At 36.4% G+C, this 21,990-nt stretch overlaps 1 protein-coding gene across 1 annotated transcript in view; it reads left to right on the top strand.

Annotated features, from left to right (window-relative positions):
- Nucleotides 1–21,990, top strand: part of SLC5A11 (solute carrier family 5 member 11) — a 717,678-nt gene that overhangs the window by 620,860 nt on the left and 74,828 nt on the right. The window contains exon 14 of the mRNA XM_044089092.1: nt 19,059–19,274. Coding sequence (XP_043945027.1) covers nt 19,059–19,274 — 216 coding nt within the window. The remainder of the gene's footprint in view (nt 1–19,058; nt 19,275–21,990) is intronic.

The following is a 21,990-nucleotide window of genomic DNA, read 5'->3' as shown; positions in this document are numbered from 1 at the left end:
CTGGTTCTCATCTAAGGGACAACTGGTATTTTGTTATAAACTCCAGTTTGAAAGCTATGACAGAGAACTATTATGCCATGAATTTTGTAAATATAATTATTACTATTGTCATTAGTGCAAGACAATACATATTGACTGCATACAATGAAATGCTATAAATATTTTGCATACTAACTATGTAAAAGTTTTTTTTAATTTTAATTTAGATGCATCTTATCTTGTCAAGAATAATTTGGAATGATATATATATAGTGTTAAGAACTATTTCTACTCAGAGAAGGGAAATTTTAATCCACTTATAAAAATTATTTTGAGGCTTGTAATAGCATACAATGTCCATTCTGGTATTATAATATATGCTGGTTTGCAAAGTAAGAGATTAAACAGTGCTAACACATTGCATATATTAACCAGACAATGCCACATTATGGCTCTCCTTTTATGTCAACTTTCTGGGAATGTAGGCACCATCTCAATATTCCATGCTTTCTTAGTTCTTCTTGTTGGCTTTCTTATATCACACATTCCATTTGATTTATTTTATTTGTTTTTGTTAACCAGGGTAGAGCATTGATTGTCAAGGACCTTTTCAGATTCATCCCAAGAGCCATGTCTGGTTAAGTGACTGTCCAGAGTTACATGGCTAGGCAAATGGAGGTTGAGGGAATCATACCTTGGACTGCAGGAAGCAGCTTATTCCCAGACCCCACACAGCTGTCTTCCTGCAAACCAGCACAACTTGTGATTACTTGTTACTTGCTCATCCTTTGCACATTGTTAATATCTAAGCATATAAACAACATATTTTAATATGTAAGCTTTGCATCCCTCAGAAAAGGAAAAAAAAAAATATCACTAGATGTGATGTCTCATCTTCTATTCTACTATCCAAGTTTCATTGCCTTTCTTCTTTCTATTGTATACCCTTCACTGAATTACTCATCAATGAGGAAGAGAATATATACACCTAAGAGTTATATTCTTTTACAGAAATCATTAACAATACCAAAATTGTATGTTTGTTTGGATTTAGCAGCTGTGCTTTTAATCAACCTGACTTTAACTTTGTTGCCACATTGGCCTTCTGAGATATGTTGTTGAGGCAAACGTGGTACATAGCTAGACCTAAATGAGTTGCAAAAACACTTAGTGTCAAAATGACCATTAAATCGCTGTCCTGTAAGTTGAAAGACAATGTACTGGGATCTTTTGTAGCAAACTGGCTCAGAAATGCACAGAGAAATGTAGGCTATTTATGATGCAATAAACCCTAAATGTTATACTTAGCTTGGTACGTCTGTCAGCATTTCTCATTGGTTCCACTGCAGCTCTGGAAAGTTGCACTGTAACTTCCATGACCCCTTTAACTAGACTATGTTTATGCACTCCCAGCAGCAAAACAAAGTTTTATATCTCTAGAACCATACATGTTAATTACAAAGCCTAACAGCAAACTATTCTTTACAACCTCAGCTTTACTGTGACTAAGTATATTAGATTCTAAACCTTAAAGTGAATGTTTTAAAGTCTTAATAAGCTCTGTAGATAATATACAAATTGCATAAATAAATGCAGTTATAAATAAATAAATAAATAAATAAATTGTATAAATAAATACATAAATAAAATGTGCATGTGTTGTAAACAAATTACAAAAGTGAGTTCGGAGGTGGAAATTTATGGTCCGTGAGTTCGGAGGTGGATTTTCTTCATTTGTGCGTTTTTGGAGTTTACAAATTACAAAAGTGACTGCTCAGACTGCTGATATACTGTCTGTAACATTTTTGTTCACTCTGCTAGCTTTTATATGAAGTCAAGAAATTCTCTATATATTTCTTAGTAGTTGAAATCTTCAAAGCAATATTAAGGAAAATTAAAATTTATATAAATAGTGAATGAGTTCATGTCTCTCCAGCAGAGGCCATGTGTCACTACAGATGCATTTCTCATCATATATGCATTAAGATGAAATATTATAGGAATAACCAACGACGTCGGTCTGGTATATTGAAATGTACCCATGGTTGGCATGGTTTAATCATGACGGTAAAGCCCGAGTGATTAAATAAAGCCAACCATGGGTGCATTTCAGTATACCACAACCACAGAGTCAGTTATTGCTATTATAAAATGACATCATTTAAGAAAAAAAATACTTTTCTTAAATAATGTCTTTCTATAATGGTGCATTACTGTTCTTCCATGGCTGATGGTATACTCCTTCCTTGTGTTGATGTACTGTGCATGCATATGGGACTTGCATTCCCATGCATACCCAGTACATCAGTGCTCGGGAAAGTAAACAACGGAGAAAAGAAGATCTCCATTGCTTCTGCTTTTCCTTTCTTTTTTTTTTTTTAATTAAAAAAAAATTGGGAAGTTTAGGGTAGGAGAGAGATAGAATAGAGGAAATACAAGGCAAATCAGGTACGTGTCTTTAGTTTTTAAACAACGTACCTGATTTCCCTTGTATTTTCTGCATGGTGTCTCTCTTGTATTTCCAGAGTCTGGACTGCAAATTTTGTTTTTATTTTTATTGAAAAAAAGTTAAAATTAAAGAATATACTAACGGAAAAAAGTCCGGGCGACCGGATCCTTTTTCCGTTGGTATATACAACGGGCACACTGGTTGGACTGGCCAATCAGTGTGCTTGTTTTAGAATGTTAATGGCCAGTCATTGTATAATATATTATATGCAACATGATTTTCTATTTACTAATGTAAATATGGGAGGTGGCTTCAGATGCTTAAATTCATCACTAGAATGATTCAATTGAAATGCTTAGAGGAATCATTAGGGTTTAATTATTTAACTGATGTTTACCTTGTTCTCAAAAAGTTGCATATCGGGAAGATAACTGAAATACTTTTTGGATAGTGGCAGCTGAGATGGATGTGAGATGAAATCCACTGGAGAGACTTGCAGAGAAATTATGCTTATTATGATCTTGTTATAAGAAGAATCCAATAAGTTATTTGATAAGGGAAAAAACACATTAAGTGATGATAGGAAAGGCTACTATGTGAGGAAATAAATGGTGTACCTAGGGCAATATGATTCGCCACTCAGCAATTTCATGTTTTTTCAAAATGTTTCTAGTTGATTAAACAAAAGGTTTTATATGAGAAATTAGAATGTAAGATTTAGGAGCTTAAAATTCAGTCCAGTTACACTAGCGTGCAGCTGAGATGGTCTGTTGGTTTCTATATGTGCCAAATGTTGTCTCTGATGTTGTATAAAACATTCTTTGCAACCCACAGCATCCTTTGCCATCTGATCCTTGGCTTCATCTGCTTGGAATATGCTGTTTACTGCATGATATTACTGATCTACTTTATTGCATGTAAATATGGTTTCCCACCTGAAGCAAGAAAGCACCAGAAAGGCAGCAATGCCAATTGTCATGTGCTCTGTTGCTAAACTTCCTTCAAGGGGTCCAAATATCTTTTAGGTAATCACCACAAATATGGCCACTTCTTTCACATATCCTTATGCATCATCTTGATTTGTTAAATCAGACAACAATTTAGTGACCTTTTCCTTTAAAACTGACTGTACTTCCCATTAATATCTCTGTGTATAGAGACTTCCTGAAAAACAAACCTTCTTCAGTTACTTGCTATCCTAAATTAATTCCATTGTATTCCTCCACTGTTGGGTCCCAGTGCTAAAGCTGCTGCCTATGTCTCTGACTTCTACTTCCAATTAAATACTGTAGCTGTATTGATAAGGCAGTCCCTATCTACACCAAATAAAATGAAAAATTTCAAAATAAATCCTTTGGTGGAAAACACATATAAATAAATTGCATAACAAGAGAAATAAATTGCTTTATGCTTATAACAGGTCTCATTTGGGTCTATATCATATATTCGAAATTCCAAAATATCGAACACCATAAGTCTGAACTTGGAATTGCAAATATTGATAACACTGAATGCTCAGAATAGCAAATTTTTTCCCAGGGGAAAAAATTTGCTGTTCCGAGAAACATACACACAACACAAGCACACCAAAATAAATAAACCACACACATACAGTTAACAAAACCCATCCCCACATTAAACCATACATACATTACTAACTATCCACTTACCTTAAACCGCACCCTAACCCTAAGGTCTGTAACTATCACACAAATACCCTACAAAACTATACACAAATAAACTAATGAATACACACATACAGTTAACAAAACCCGACCCTACACTACACCATACATACATTACTAACTATCCACTTACCTTAACCCACACCATAACCCTAAGGTCCGTAACTCTCACATCACAGTGGAGGAAATAGCGAAGCCATGGAATGGCCCACCGAAATCATGCCCTAGGTAAGATTTTGATGTTCCAGGTCTTCGCTATTTTCATCAATCGATGTGGGTTCAATATTTTAACTTTCAAAGTTTTACATCTTCGAAGTATGGTGTAGTGTAGAGTCGGGTTTTGTTAACTGTATGTGTATTATGTTGTTTAGTTTCTTTGTGTATAGTTGTATTTATTTTAGTGATTATTTTAATAATAATGTAGTAGTTTACTCTGTGTTTTGTTTTTTGTGTTGTGTATTATCTATCTATCATTATATTTGTATTTGTGTGTGTATTGATATTACTTTATTTTTTTATCATGTTTTTTTTCTCCAGGCCTCCACTGCTGGGGCTTTTCGAGCCCAGTGGACTTCCCCGTTATCAAACTGGAAATAAATAAATAAATAAATAAATTATACAGACCCTCTCATTCTACCTACCTTAAGAGCACACTTTAATGAACTAACAAAGCTCTTAATGGAACTGAGTATGAAATTAAAAAGGTTACTTAACCACAGCAATAGATCTTTCTTTAACTATGTTAGGAAGTTATGAATTAATACTTATAATGCTCAACGCTAGTCCACAATAATGATGCACTTCCTGACCCCAAAGGAAATAGCCAGTATGACAAAATTATTACAAATCTTATACAGCCCATAGTTACAGCTATTCCAAAGAATTTCACAATCCCAACCACTCTTTTTATTTATCATGGAACAAGTTCTGTCAGCCCTCTGAAAAGCTAAGAACACCTCATCCCACTGGCCTCATGATATACTAGGTTGCTGGATTATCTAATCCTCTTTAGTCTAAGCATCTCCAATGGCAACATTCCTGAAGCCTGGGAAACAACCATTGCAATGCCATTAAACCAGGGTGGACCAACCATGGACTCTGGTAACTATAGACTTATTAGTCTCACTACTATCAGATGTAAATCTGTGGAGCATATTATCACATATTATCACAGACCTCATTAATCTGGACAATAAAAAGCCTCTTAACCAAGAACCCTCAGGGATTTCGCTTTGTCAAAGGGTGGCCCTGTCCCTTTAACTTCATTAATTTCTTTGGAAAAGTAACTGAAGTAATAGATATTGGTTATGCAATACATATAGCATATCTTAACCTCAGCAAGACTTTTGACAATATTCCTCATGTATTCATAAACTTGTAAATCTGATTGTAAAACCTTATGATGTTGGATTACTAACTGGTTGTCTGACAGAACCTGTGTGGTTAAAGTCATAGGTGTCACTTCTGAATGTAAAAGGGTTACCAATGGTATGCCACAGGACTCAGTGTTGGGCCTTCTCTAATTTGACATTGTTTCTCAGACCTTCAGGCCAATAATCCTGGCCTTAGGTTATCTAAATTTGCCAATGACTGTAAACAGAATTAGAAAATGTTAATAACTATTACAAGGACAATGGTCTCAAATTAAATCTTAAGAAATGTAGCAGAGTTCATTATAGCAAAAAAGCATTTTTTCACGACATATAGGTGACAAATCCTTTAAATCAGACACTATTGTAAGGGATCTCGGCACTCTTCATGATAATTCATTATCATTTGTCTTCATTTGCCTTTAGTTATACCTCGTCAGACCCATCACTGAGCATAGTTCAACTTTTGGCATGTATTTGTCTAAAATTAGGTATTGTTATTCGATCTTCCACTGGACTCCAGTTGCTCCAAAGTGAGTTAGACCACGTTAACAATTGGAACAAGGGCAATGGTCTGAAATTAAATGTGAAACAAAGTAGCATAGTTTATTTTGGTAAACAAAACAGTTGTTGATATTTCTTTTTCATTGGACCCTCATACCTTCATGGTAGTTTGCAAATTCTTCTGGCTTATCTAATTTCCAAAAGCATCTTGACTAGATATAAGGAAGTCTTAATTTCACTTTACTCATATCTCATCAGACTGATTATTGAATACCTTGCAACTATTTTTCTCAGACTTATCCAAAGACTGCAATTCACTCCTCTACTCATGGTACACCCCCTTCTTAAGCTATTAAAAATGCAGGAAATTTACTTTTCCTGTTCTCGCTGAGATCTGTAATTCTGGAGAAATTATCACTGTCTCCTTGAAGGACACCAAGCATGGTTATTTATTTATTTGGTATCTGTTTACCGGGAAACTCCAAATGGAGCAGAAAGTGCCCATTTTCAGTGGAAACCCAGGGAGAAAAGCTCCACAATCACAATCTTTCAATAATCAAGTACAGATATTTTAAATCACGAAGTATCATGAAAAACACAGAACATATGTTTCATAGCAGAGTGCAATGAAAAACAATAAGATGAGTTGGAGAAAATATGTGAGAAAAACTTCAGTAATCATACTATTTGTTACATAGATTAATACGTGATACATGAGACCTGAGACAATTCAAATAAAATATTTAAAGATATTTACATCATTTTATGTCTGGGTCAAGATTCATATCACAAAAAGCCAAAGATTCCCCGTTTGGCTGCTAACCTCCTTTTACAAACAATTCATCTTATACAGATGCAGCAAAAGCCTGAGGTTCAGACAACTGTAACATTAACTCTTAATCTCTGCAGATTTCCCTTGTTTATGGCATTTCAGCTCCTTCATGGATCTAATTGGCAGCACTTCTACACAGATGCATGCCATCTGCACTTCATGAGGAAGAAAATATGCATCTAAGCCTAGCATTTGTTGTGTACTTAACTCGTTAGCTCTTCAGCTGATCACTCACAAGCACTTTGAACAATCACCACTTCATTCCCTGACACCATGCTGCTACACCTCTAGCAATTCTACAGGAAGTGAGTAAAGGAATTTCCTATGTGCTACACCTATAATGGTTCTACAGGAAGTGAGTAAAGGAATTTCCTATGTGCTACACCTATAACGGCTCTACAAGAAGTGAGTAAAGGAATTTCCTATGTGCTACACCTTTAATGGTTCTACAGGAAGTGAGTACAGGAATTTCATCAGCGTCTTGATCTCCCTAGTCAATTGGACTGCCAGCTCAGGTCTCCAATAAGAACAGACCAGAAGCTTTGTGAGACTAATCTGCTCAGCAAAACATTAACCTGATCCCTTATCTGATTAGATTCTCTTAACTATCCACAAGCCTAAAAAAGAAATAGGACATCACTTATATAGCTATTCAGTTGCTTTAGCCTGGAACAAACTCCCATTGAATATTAGAAATATTCCCTATACTCATATCTTCAAAAAAGTTTTAAAAGAAAATCTACAAAACTCATGGATCTGCTCACGCCAAAGCCCATCATAACGTCTGTCAGATACTAACTATTTATTGTCGATTAACCTTTTCTTACGCTACATCTCTTTATTCTTTTCCCTTCCTTCAAAATTAAACTTCTTTATAACTTACTTCTCTTTTGTCTATGCCTATCCTACAACTACCATACTGCATTTTACTTCTTCTTCCCAACCTCTTACTGTACTTTTTACTCTAATTATTTCTGTTTATTATTTAAACTTTTATGCTGCACTCTATGTATTTATAATATCCCATATATTCTGTTAACTTCTGTTTGCAACCATTTTTTATTGTAATTATGTTTCTGTATGGGGCTTTTCCCCGGGCCTTCGCTGAAAATGGGTTATTGATTAGTCGGACATAACTGGTTAGCAAATGTCAAAATAAAATAAAATAAATAAAATAAATAAAATAAACAAAATGCATAAATAAAATGAGGGCTCTGTGCACAGAGTAAAAATCAAGTGGCTGCATTAAACCTCCATAAACTTACTACTGCAGTGGTGGATGGGATACTACATACAATATAAGAGACCAAGAAATCCATTGGTAAGTACTAGGCTACAGCCTCTTGTGGGCCAATTTAAGCCTAGCTAATATAGGTTCATAGATTAGTACTAGGCTAACAGCTCTTGTGGGCTATTTTAAGCCTAGCCAATTACTCCATGTGCAAATCAAACCCTGCACCTTGTGTTTGTAAGGTAAACACTTTAACCATTATGCCAATCTCCCACCCCATTATGCCAACCTCCCTCCCTTTTGGTGCTTGTATTAACCTATACCATTAGCTGTTTAACTGGCATTACGCATCCCATGTCGATAATTATAATTTATCCCTAATCAGAATAACTGGGATCATGCCATAGATAATTTGTGGGACCCCATGCATGGAATACAATATTCAGGAGCTGCCTGTCTCCATTACTAGTATGGGGCAGCCCCGGGCTATAAAATCATCAGAGGTTATGGGTAAATAGCACAGCAAACTGGAATTAAGAAATGGGATTCTGCTAATATTGCAAATACAGGTAATGTCAGTAATGCTTTTATAGGTTGACAGGTTCATAGATAAGTATTGGCTAGCTGCCCTTGTGGGCCATTTTAAGCCTAGCCATGTGCTTGAAATAACCTATCCCATTTGGTTATAGACTGATCTTACCCATTCTGTGGTTGATAATTATATATTACCTCTAATGCGAATACCTGGGATCATACCATGGATAATTTGAGGGGACCCATGCATGGGATAAAGCATTTAGGAGCTGCCTCTGTCTATTAGTAGTGCAGGGGTCAGTACTGGGGTAAACCTTCTGGTTCCCATTCCATAGATCTCAACTGCACCTGAACATGGACAGGGATGAACTTTCTTTTATGTGGATGGTGAGTCTGCTCCACAGCAGCAGTATCCTTTATGAGAGATACCTGTCCCTCAAAACCATTCTGTTGATGTTAGAGAAGAAATTTAGATCCCTAGACTGAATATTTCTCATGGCATTTGATTTGCTGATGTGCAATAAATACATTGGTAATGGGTCAGATGATACCTTGCATGCCAAACACAGGTCACCCTTTAGCAGTCTGTAAGATACCAAATATAGTGATATGGCTTTGAGTGGGTCCATGTAGGATATGTTGTTTATGCCTTATATCCTTTTAATAAGGTATCTATGTGGGCATTCCAGTTGTTGCATGTGTCAGACAGATACCTGCCAAAGGGAGCACTATATTCAATGACTGGCCTAATGAAGGCTGAGTAAAGTGGGACAATGAAATCCTTAGATATAGCCACAATCCTTTGTTTATAAACAGTGCAATATAGAAGGACTTTCCTACAACAGTAAACGCATGTTAGTCAAAGGTTAGGCCACTGTTTGTATAAGTTCCCAAACCCTGAACAAATGGGTCAACTGTTACGGATGTATTGTCAATGTGGTAGTTATTCTGGGGTAGATGACTTCCCAAATGAGAAAATAATGCATTTTTTGGCATTTAGTTCAGCCCATAATTTTGGCACCAGTTATTTATTTAGAGCAGACTTCCCTGCAGGATAGCTAAATTATTTGGAGATACAATGCTACTAGCTTGCAGGCATCTACAAATTCAGTCAGCCAGGGCCCTTTGGTATTGACTTTTACTTTAGAAAAGTAGATGCCAGACAGGAGAGATCCCAGCACAGAACCCCGGGGCCTCCCTTTGTGATTGGTTTCTTTGTAGGGGTAACTTCTCCTATTTTGATTATCTTCATCCTATCTTGGAGACAGTTGGCAATCCAGTTGATGACATAGGGGTTTATTCTCATTTTATTTAGCATTTCTACTATGCTGGAATGGGGAATTAAGTGAAAAGCTTTGGCCAGGTTGAGGAATGTGGTGTGTACTATTTTGCCTTCATCAATAGCTTTGGTAACATTTTCAAAAAAATCCACCAGGTTGAGTAAACTTGACCTGCCCTTGATGAAGCCAAACTGAGACAGGTTCAATGTTCAGGGGCTCCCTATATCCTGATTGATTAATTCCATGATAAGTCTTGCCATAGCTTTGCATATGGTGCTGGTCAGACTTATGGGTCTGTAACTGCCTTGTCTGTGGAAGGTTCTCCCTGATGCAGAGGAATGTCTGTAGCTGTTCTCCATTCATTTGGTACAAAACCTGTATGGAGACTGAGACTGAACAGTGTTGTTAGAGGTGTGGCTGAGACTGCACAGTGTTGTTAGGAGTGTGGCTGAGACTGAACAGTGTTGTTAGGGGTGTGGCTGAGACTGAACAGTGTTGTTAGGGGTGTGGCTGAGACTGCACAGTGTTGTTAGGAGTGTGGCTGAGACTGAACAGTGTTGTTAGGGGTGTGGCTGAGACTGAACAGTGTTGTTAGAGGTGTGGCTGTGACTGAACAGTGTTGTTAGGAGTGTGGATGAGACTGAACAGTGTTGTTAGGGGTGTGGCTGAGACTGAACAGTATTGTTAGGAGTGTGGATGAGACTGAACAGTGTTCTTAGGGGTGTGGCTGAGACTGAACAGTGTTGTTAGGAGTGTGGCTAAAGCATGCTTCATGTTATTTAAGATGTATCCTAAGATACTGTTAGGACCAATCGGTTCTGTATTTTTAGCTTTTGATAGCAGTTTTAGGGCTTGGTCTTGAGTTATGGCTGGAGGTGATACAGTTTCAGGTATATCTTGAGGGATAATGGAGAGGAGAGAGGGATTTGTGTGTGTGTGTGTGTGTGTGTGTGTGTGTGTGTGTGTGTGTGTGTGTGTGTGTGTATATATGTTTATATATATATATATATATATATATATATATATATATATATATATATATATATATATATATATATATATATATATATATATATATATATATGTGTGTCTACGTGTGTGTATATATGTTAACAAATACATACATATATATATATATATATATATATATATATATATATACATATATGTGTGTGTGTGTGTGTGTGTGTATATGTATATATATATATATATATATATATATATATATATATATATATATATATATATATATATATATATATATATATCGATATAGATTCACTTTATAATTCTGAAATATTGAAATACTGAATTTCAGTATTTTGAAATCATAAAGTCGAACTTCCATAATCCCGACAGCACACAACCGCGAAACACACAACCACGAACACATACACACCATACACCACAGAACACACAGATAGTCCAGCCCACACTACAACAAACAAAACACACAAAAACACAAACAAACAGCCTACACTACATGTAAACGGGGGGAAAGCCCCCCTGCACCCCACCTACTTATATATACTAACTCCGAGATCGCACACACCCACACATTTCACAGTCCATCGCACACACACAAACATCACACATATACATATATCAACATATCCAACACTTAAACACATTCAGACACACTCAAACTCCCACACAAAACCCTTACAAAACACTCATTTACCTTCAATTGCACCTACATCCATACACGATACCCTCCCAACACCGCACGCCACATACCATAAGCCATAACTGCGAATTCAAGATATTCGAATTCGCGATTATGCACTTTCGCGATTTTGAGTTTTCGACTTTATGATTTTGAAATACTGAAATTCGGTATTTCAGTATTTCGAAATATGTTTATATGTATATATATATATATATATATATATATATATCTACTTCAGATCACTGAAATCCTGTTTCACTGAAATTCATTTCACTGAGACCAAATCACCTAATTTTGAAAACACTGAAAATTCATGTCATTGAATCTCATTTCACTGCATTGTAAGCTATAGACTTGCAGCAGCAGCGGCAGTGTGTAGAGCACTGTGAGGAAGGTAAAAGGTGTATGCCCTTGGCAGTGTGTAGAGCACTGTGAGGAAGGTAAAAGGTGTATGCCCTTTTCCCCACTGTAGTGCGATCCTGAAGTTAGTATATAGACTTAGGTGGGTTGTGGGGGGCACAGCCCCCCCCATGTTGGAGGTTGTGGGGGGCATATCCCCCACTTGGTTTGATTTTATATTGTTTGGTTTCTATTAAGAGGATAAGTCAGTGGTTTTTAAGTTGTGGAAAGAGGTAGTCATTAGTTTTGTGAGTGTGTTTGTCTGTGGTTTCCCATTTTGTCTTTTGAAATTTAGCATTGTAAGCTGTCGGTGAAATGAGATTCAGTGAAATGAGTTGTCAGTGTTTTGAAATTTAGGTGATTTGGTCTCAGTGAAATGAAAGCCAGTGAAATAGGATTTCAGTGATCTGAAGTAAACCCATAAATATATATATATATATATATATATGAGCTCAAAATTAAGCAAGAGTATTCGTTTAAAACTTTTCCTCATGATTTTCTGAATTCTATGCTTGAAAGTGTGTTAGACGGTGTGGCGGTTTATGAAAGGAAATTATTGCAGCAAAAGAAAGTAAAAATACGAAGAGACTTTAATGATTTTAAGACTGGTCAAGTTTTTGTTTGGTCCAGGTCGGAAGACTTCCCGGCCAGTACCAGACCCAAGAAGACAGTTTCTATGACCGTTAATAATGTTTTACCCAATATGGATGCTCCAAGGCCTGATAAGACGTCATTAATGAAAACTAGTGACTCTATTTCCGCTGGCCCCATAATACGGAATGGTTCAGCAGTTATTGTGATGGACAATATTGACTCTGTTAATAGTTCTGATTCTAGTATGCATATTACTGATGTATCATTATCTGGTTCGAGTGATGTACTTAAGGGTTCTCATGATTCTGTTAGAAGTGGAGCTGTATCTGTACCTCTTGTTCCACATAATGAGCAAAGGAGACAGAATTTGTTCCCTAATGTTGTTGTTAGCAATAAGTCTGCTGAAGCTAAGGTTGTTAGACCTAAAGTTATTAATCGTGATGTTTCTGGTAGACATCTGAGTTCTGCCCCCTCAGATGTTTCTGGCGACCTCCCTTTTCCTCTGCCCGTTCGCCCAGATCAGTTTGGGAGACGGAGCAGATCGATGAGTCGGGGTCGCCAGAAAAGGAAGCTATCAGGAGAGCAGTGTCAGGCACAATCATTGAAGAAAATGTGGGGGAAGATGCAAACTCATTAGTCGTTAACATCTCCTAGTATAGTTTGAGTTTAGAAGAGGAAAATGTGCTTTGTAAAGGTTTATCTTTTATCCCTTCTGATAATAGTAAGTTAACAGAAACTATGTTGGACCTGAGAGTGTTTTGTAGGAACTTAATGTTACGACACTATTATGGGAGCTCTCATAGTGATATGAATGATAGGAATGTACCTACTCAGACTGGTGATTTTAGACCTTTGAGCACCTTTGTCCCACCAAACCATCCCCTGGTAGAGCTAACCGAGGATAGCCTGTATGAATATTACCACCAATACCTGGGCAAGTATAGACCAGGTAAGAAATTCAATCTCACTATTCATGAGAGGCAAGCTTTGATGATGCTTAAGAATAATCATGACATTTGCATTTGACAAGCTGATAAGGGTGGTACTGTAGTGATTATGGATGATGTACAATACCTCAGTAGTATGAAAGAGATCTTAAATGACACTGTTTTTTACCAAAGGTTAGGAATGTCAGATGTTTTAAATATTATTGCTGGAGTTAAACATTCAGTACAGGAGGTGTATGATATTGGTTTGGTTTCAGATGAAACATTTAATTTTTTTAATGTCTCTGATCCTTTAATACCTCTGATTCAAGGACTTCCTAAGATTCACAAACATCCAACCAAACCCCCTATGCGACCTATTGTCTCGGGGGGTGGTTGGGTAATGGAACCTTTGTCTATTTTTGTTGAGAAGCACTTAAGGCCTGTGATAGCATTAAATAAGACAGTTTTACAAGGATCTAAACAATTTCTCATAGATTTGTATGATTGCATTAGGATCGTTGGGAATCTAGAAAACTTGATTTTTGTAACAATGGATATTCAATCATTGTTTACAATGATTCCCAATGAGCTAGGACTCTGTCATATACATGAATATTTGATGCTAAATAGTGGTTATGAACTGACCAAGACTGAACTCATCTGTTTTCTTCTGGAAGTGATTTTGGAGAACAATATCTTTGTTTTCCGGGATGAATTCTTCATTCAGAAACATGGCGTAGCTATGGGCACTTCGTGTGCCAATAGCTACGCCAATATGTTTCTGGCGCAATGGGAGAGGAATATATTGTTTAAATTAGATCTGTTTTGTAAACATCAACTGTAATCGTAACAACAACAAACTAACCTCTTCTCTTTTCCTAGACCTGTCAAAAGCCTTCGACATGGTCAACCACACACTTCTACTACACATATTAAAATCCCTTGCTTTGGATACCTCCTCCTTAACCTGGTTCTCTTCTTATCTCGAAAACCGACAACAAGCAGTACTCTGGAAAAATTGTCTATCTTCCCTACTACCTATCTCTTTAGGAGTCCCACAAGGATCCATACTAGGCCCACTCTTATTCTCTATCTTTATTAATGACCTCCAAGCATCTATCCAAAACACTACATGTATACAATATGCAGATGATTCCACCATTATTTGCACAGCCTCCACTCAATCTGAACTCCACTCACTCACACAAGCTACCTTTTCTACCGTTGAACACTGGTTCTCAAAAAGATGTCTTCTCCTCAATCCCAAGAAAACAAAACTACTACTTTTCTCACCTACACACAAATCTACACAACTTAACTTCTCTATTACTGCAGGTGATAACTCCCTCATCTCCCCAGACTTATCAACTAAACTACTTGGTGTTACTATTGACAATAATCTTAGCTATGATTACCATATCAACAACACCATAAAAGCAGTTAATAAAAAAATTGGCTCACTATACAGAATCAAACCCTACCTTACACCAGAAGCACGGACCACCTTAGCACAAACACATCTCATCTCGACCCTATTGTATGCCTCCGCTATTTACACTAACCTCTCAAAAAGTAACCTGAAGAAACTTACGACATCCTACCACAATATAGCTCGCTTTGCCACAGCATCCCAGTATAGAACACACCACTGTCTAAACTTAAAACACTTACACTGGTTGGAACTTCCCAACAAGATTATATATCAACAACTCCTAATAACACATAGCATATTATATCAACCATCTAAAACACCTGCTCTCACTAATCTTCTGAGCCCTTATAATAACCTGAAACAACTACGTTCTGCGGAAAAGCTTCAAGTCAACACAACTCGAATCACCAATTCTGCAGGTAACTGCCTTTTTCCCAACGCAGTAGGCAAAATATGGAATAACCTCCCCTCACACATTACCTCTATAGGCTCCTTTGATCTTTTTAAAAAACAACTCCTTGCACATCTTAAAAACTTCTGGCTCTGCTCTTGTACCAATCCTGACTGAGAAACCTTATACCTTCTACTATCATTCTTCCTCACTTCTCAACTACAATCCTTCTCTGTGTTCTCAAACATCCTAATGACTCTACAGTTTCTACTGTTCTAAAAAAAAAAAAAAATTATATATTGTATATACACTAATATGTATGCAATGATCTGAATGGAGTGTAGTTCTAGATATAATTAATGTCTCTTGCAATACGTAAATAGTATTTTATGTGTTCTATTTTTCTTGATCTAGACTAATAACTATCCATGGTAACTTAATATCTGTTAAAGGAACTCATAGTAAATCTTCAATTTTGTATAACCTTTGTTTTAATTCTCTGGAGCTTTTCTCCCCGGGCCTCCACTGAAAATGGAAATTATCCAGCTGGACTAGCCCGGTCAACAAATGTAGAATAAAAAATAAAATAAATAAATAAATGTTAGTTTTTATCGTCGTTTTGTTGACATCTTCTTTTTATGGAATGGCAACATTGTTAATCTTGAAGCTTTCCATATGCAGATGAATGGTTTATCTGATTGCTTGAAATTTACGATGGTTTCCTCGAATGAAAGGATTGAATTTTTCGAATTATTTATAGAAAAGCTATCAAGTTCTGTAATAAATACTGGCATGTACCATAAGAATTGTTCACGTAATAGCCTATTGGTTGGTGCAGTATGCACCCGAATTATGTGTTTCGTAATTTAGTTCGAGGACAGGGGATTAGAGTATCTAGGCTTAATCCCACTGTTCAAGGCTTTTCGTCAGACATAGGTGAGTTACAAAAAAGATTAGTATTAAGAGGATATACACAAGATGAGGTTATAGCTGGTTGGTCTGACTTAATCTCACTTAGGGAAGGTATAGCAGCTCCTTATTATGGTCCCCAATCTACAGAGCCCAACATAAGTCTACCTTCAGTTGAGAGGTTTTCTGAGTATGTGCGTATTGCTCTATTTTTTTACTAGGGATCAGAATATGCTGTGTGATATTTTTAAAGATATATATATATATATATATATATATATATATATATATATATATATATATATACACGCATACACACACACACACACACACACACACACACACACACACACACACACACACACACACACACACACACACACACACACACACACATACACACTCACACAAATCAATAAATATATATATATATATATATATATATATATATATATATATATGTATATATAGTGTGTGTGTGTGTGTGTGTGTGTGTGAGAGTGAATATATATATATATATATATATATATATATATGTGTCTGTGTGTGTGTGTGTGTGTGTGTGTGTGTATGGTTTGCTATAAAACTTTTGCACCTGACAAGTGCAAGTGTTCATGTTTCCAACCCGAAATGTCAGAAATCAGATATACAAGCATGCGCATAACTAAACGAGGTATTTAACAAAAGTCGACAATTCAGGAATGTCAACTTTATCAAAAATACTGCACTTCTGATCATGAGTTATGAACGGTTTGCAGGGGGGCAAGCCCCCATGCACACCACATCCATGGTACTTATAGTTCCCCTTCACAAGATCAAATAGATGGAAGCTCGAAATTCATAATCTTGAGACCAGAATCTCAAACTTCCATTCACTCAAAATTGTGAATGGGAGCCTTAGGTTTAAAAAATAAAATGTTAACTTACCTTATTGCAGGGGGCCATCTCCCCCTGTACCCTAGCAGTTTAAATGTGAATGTTCAGTGACCGCACTATAGCGGCGGAATGGACAATCTTCTTTTTGGGCTTACGCGTATAGCACGGAATGGGAGATTTCCCTTTCTTCCACTATAGTGCAATCTTGGAGTAGGTATATTTAAGTAGGGGGTGTGTGTGGGTACAGCCCCCCATGTGGGAGGTGCAGGGGGCAAAGCCCCCCCTGCAAAATTATTTGAAAGGTGTTAATTTTTTTTTGTCCCTGTCATATGTTAGAGTTTCTCTAAATTTGAGATTCTGGTTTGGAGTTTATGACTTTTGAGTTTAGAGAAATTCAATCATATGAAGACGAACCTTATATATGCATATATATATATATATATATATATATATATATATATATATATATATATATATATATATATATATATATATATATATATATATATATATATATATATATATATATATATATATATATCTATATATACATATATATATGTGTGTGTGTGTGTGTGTGGGTCTATGTTCATTAATTGAAAGTACGGTCCATCGAACCGTACTTCATCGAACTTACTTCTGCGAAAGTGCATTTTGTCAAAAATGCACTTTCGCGGAAAAATAAAAAAAAAACATAAAACAAAACCAAAAATACATTAAACACTAATATGCAGGGGGGCAAGCCCCCCTGCACCCCCCACACCCCACTACTTTAATATTCCCACTCGGAGATCGCACTACAGTGGGGAAAAGGGAATATTCCCTTATCCCCACTGTAGTACGATCTCAACAAGTTTCCTAAGTTGTACATCATTGGTGTATGTTGATGTACAACTAAAGGTATATGCTAATGGCATGTCTTTTTCTTTTGCTGTTTTCTTTAGCGAATGTGAATTTTCGACAAAATGCACATTCTCTAAAGTGATTTCGACAAAGTATGGTTCAATGAACCGTACTGTCAACAAAACAACAAGGACCCATAGATATATATATATATATGTATATACAAACTCCGAGATCTCACTATAGTGAAGGAAAGGGTACATTTCCCGATCCCCATATATATATATATATATATATATATATATATATATATATATACATATATATATATATATATTAATGCCAAGATTGCTGCAGCATAGAATAGAGGACATTCCCTGTGGCACTGTAAACTTTCAACCTTGGACTTGGTATGTATTACACACATGGCTGCAGTTCCACTGTTCTGAGGAATGCATTTACACTAATTTACAATCAATGGTGTTCCAGCAGATACCCTGCTCTATACATGCCTGAAACTTACACCTCATCTTCATTCTCTGATTACCCATTTTACCCACTCCATAGTCATTGAGTATATGTAAAACTATTTCTCCAAAACCACAGATGACATTTTCCCAGATTTTGGATGCTTCAGGGAAAAAATACATTTGTAGCTTTGATTGCTGGTAGCCCCAGACTAAAGCTGTGCCTGCTTGTGATACAATTGCTGAACAATGGCCTAAAATCTAATTACTGTGGATGTCCATCTCTTTCTAATAAAGGTTATACCCTTCATAATAATAATAATAATAATAATAATAATAATAATAATAATAACAATAATAATAATATACAGTTTATAAATATGTGTACGTTAATATTTATATTAATACTACATGTCTATGCTGCCATCTACTTACTGTTGATGTAAAATGCAAATAAATTTAGGCTTATCTTTGGGAAAAGTGAGATGTGATCTTCTGATTCTATACAGTATGTGTCTTGTGCTTATGTTGTGTCTGAAAAGAGTCTCCTGAAGTGTTTCCATCTCAATCCATAAGACAAATTGCTTCCTGATAATGTAGTATGCATCAGGACAGTTTTTACTTTACTCTCTAAAGTATTCATTGTTAAACACTAATGAATGTAAACATTTGTTTTCTTTCTTAGGGTGCTTTCTGGGGTCTTGTTGCTGGACTAGCAGTGGGTTGTATCCGAATGATACTAGATTTTATTTATACAGAGCCACCCTGTGGTCAGCCAGACAACCGTCCTTTGGTGGTGAAGCATGTTCACTATCTTTATTTCTCTATAATCTTGTCAGTTCTCACATTGTTAATTGTGATGATTGTGAGCCTATCGACAGAACCACCATCTCAAGAAAAGGTAGGATTTTCTTCTGCCTTGTTCCTTCTAACTTGATTTAATGGAAATGTAACAACTATCTTCAATGTTTGTCTCTTGATTCTTCCTATGGACAAGTATAGTAATTAAGTTATGTATAAAGGTGCAGTGTTTGGTGTTCTCTCCATTGATTGTGACTAACTTCACTGGAATTTAATGAACTATCAATTGACTAACATCTGAGTAGACTATTTTGCATTCATATCGACTTACTGTGTTAGGTATGCACTTAAAGTTTGGTTATTATAATTTGAGTTGGAATTGTTTGGTTTGTACTCTTTTTATAGTAAACAACAACTTAGCCATTTCTTGGTCTCTGATTACTCTAGAATCTTAAAGTGTGCTATTCTGCTATTGGCCAATACATTGTTTGATTTTTTTCAGCTTTTCTGGATTGTTATAATTTACCCCTATTTTCACAGTGCTTTTCATTGCGCATCATTGGTTAATCGTGCCATGTATAGATGCTAGCACACATACCCTAAACTTTCTCTATATTTGAGACTTAATAAATTCTTATTACACATGTATAGCTGCACAGAAAGCCCCTGATTTCCTCAAAACAGGTTTGTTGCTCCTCCTATGAAAACTTATATTGTTTTTGTCAGACCAAGCACTCCAGGAAATCATCTCCTAACCCCACTGATGCTACTTTCATAGAAGCTCAGGTAGCTAATTTCCAGGACCATGAGTTTGCATTCCCCAATGCTTTCTATAGCCAGCTTGGTCAAAATGGGTACCGTGAGACAATGTAGTAATTGGCTCATGTTTACTGATGACCACTAAAACAAATCAACACAGTGTGTGACCGATGTAGTAATATTATTATAAGCAAAGTATACCTCATAACCTCTTAGAGCAAGAAATCTGGACAAAGTCATAAATAATGGGGGGACAAAGGCCCATAAATAGGGACAACTTGTAAATATTGGTCTTACAAACTTAGAAAGTAGATAGAATGACTGGTTTTGCATTAACATTAATTTTCTGAAGGGTATGAATTCTGAAACGCAAATGTCAGTCGTTATTTTCTGACTTAAATCTTCAATGATTTGCTAGAAAAACACAATTTTATGAAAAATGGACCAAAAATATAAGGCAAAATCTGGACATTCTGTGAAAATCTGTACAGTTGAGTGGTATGAAGCAAAGCTCTCACACAAACCACTACAATTAGCAAATAGATTGTCAGTACCGCACAACACACTATAACTATCACATACATTATGGACCAATCAGGTAGACCTACATATGCTGAGGCTGTTAAAAGTATCCTAGCTAAACTACAAAGGCCTCCTAAATGTGGCCTAAGAAACAGTACCACTAGCAGCCACATAAATATTCATCTCAGACATCACCTACCATAAAGCAGACACCTGAGACTCACAGTGTCTCAACTCAAAAGCCCATAAGGCAAACCTCCAGGAGGTCCAACAGCCTAGTTATAGGTGACTCAGTAGTGAGCCACACTGATGCACCCCTCACCAGGATGAGTAAGTAAAGGGTTATGGTCATTGTCTATTGGGTGTCAGGATTTGCCTTGTTCATGCAATCAAGTCTTTGCACAAGTTCAACATAGTGCGGTCATAGTACACATGGAATTAAATAACTTGAGATGTACATTCATGCAGTCAAGTCTTTGCACAAGTTCAACATGGTGCGGTCATAGTACACATGGAATTAAATAACTTGAGATGTACATTCATGCAATCAAGTCTTTGCACAAGTTCAACATGGTGCAGTCATAGTACACATGGGATTAAATGACTTGAGATGTATTTTCCTGGACTATATAAAGAGAGACATGATGGAGCTATTGAAATATGGGTCTGATTCAGGCATGGACCTTGCCTTGAGCAGCATTTTGTCATCCCTGAGAATGATGCCTCACTATGAACAAAAAGTTATTGATTTCACCAATTGACTTAGCTTCTGGTGTCATACTAACCAGGCCCAGTATATATCCATTTGGTAGGAAATGACAGTCTAAACTGCTTTGCAAGGGACAGCCTGCAACTACCTGTCCAAAGCTTTTGTATATTGGTTAATACCTTGTCCAACCCTATAGTGCCTTTTTAACACAATTACAGTTTTCAAAAGCTTCCAGCATAACAAACCAAATGAGGATAACATAAAGGTATTGCTCTTTAATGTTAGGAGCCTTAACAAACAAAAGAAAAAAACTTCACTTGCTACATGCCCTCCTCACGCTGTAATACATCATTATGGAGACCTGATTCCAGACAACTGAGAGCACCCTGTCTGTGCAGGATTTCACAGAAGGGAGAGCATTCACCGATGACATTCCCTAAGGGGCAGCATGATCCAATGAAGGGAGTAACCCCCAGACTTTAGTCAGTGAAACAAGCGCACAATAAAGATGCTGTATGGGCGAAGGTGAGTCTTTCAAGTATGCAACAAAGAAAACAGAAGACCGACTGAAATCACTGCAGAGATAGATGTAGTAATTTAACAATTCAGTCATTCATTGTCTGTATTAAATTGGTATGTTTACTCTGTAATGTTTTGATTTGACATTAATCAGTGGACTTAGGGGAGGGGCTAGTGAATAAGTGAGTGGGGCATAACAAAGAAAAAAATCCTCCCAAACAGAATATGGATGGTCAACACCCATTAGGACACCTTTAGGGTCCATGACTGGCTTTAGCAGATATGAAGTAAGTCTAAGGGATTAGCA

Source organism: Protopterus annectens, chromosome 12.part0 (assembly GCF_019279795.1).
Source record: "Protopterus annectens isolate FY-2018-M chromosome 12.part0, PAN1.0, whole genome shotgun sequence".
Classification (NCBI taxonomy): Eukaryota; Metazoa; Chordata; order Ceratodontiformes; family Protopteridae; genus Protopterus; species Protopterus annectens.
The sequence above is the reverse complement of the archived record's forward strand: the minus strand, read 5'-3'. Positions and strand labels throughout refer to the sequence as shown.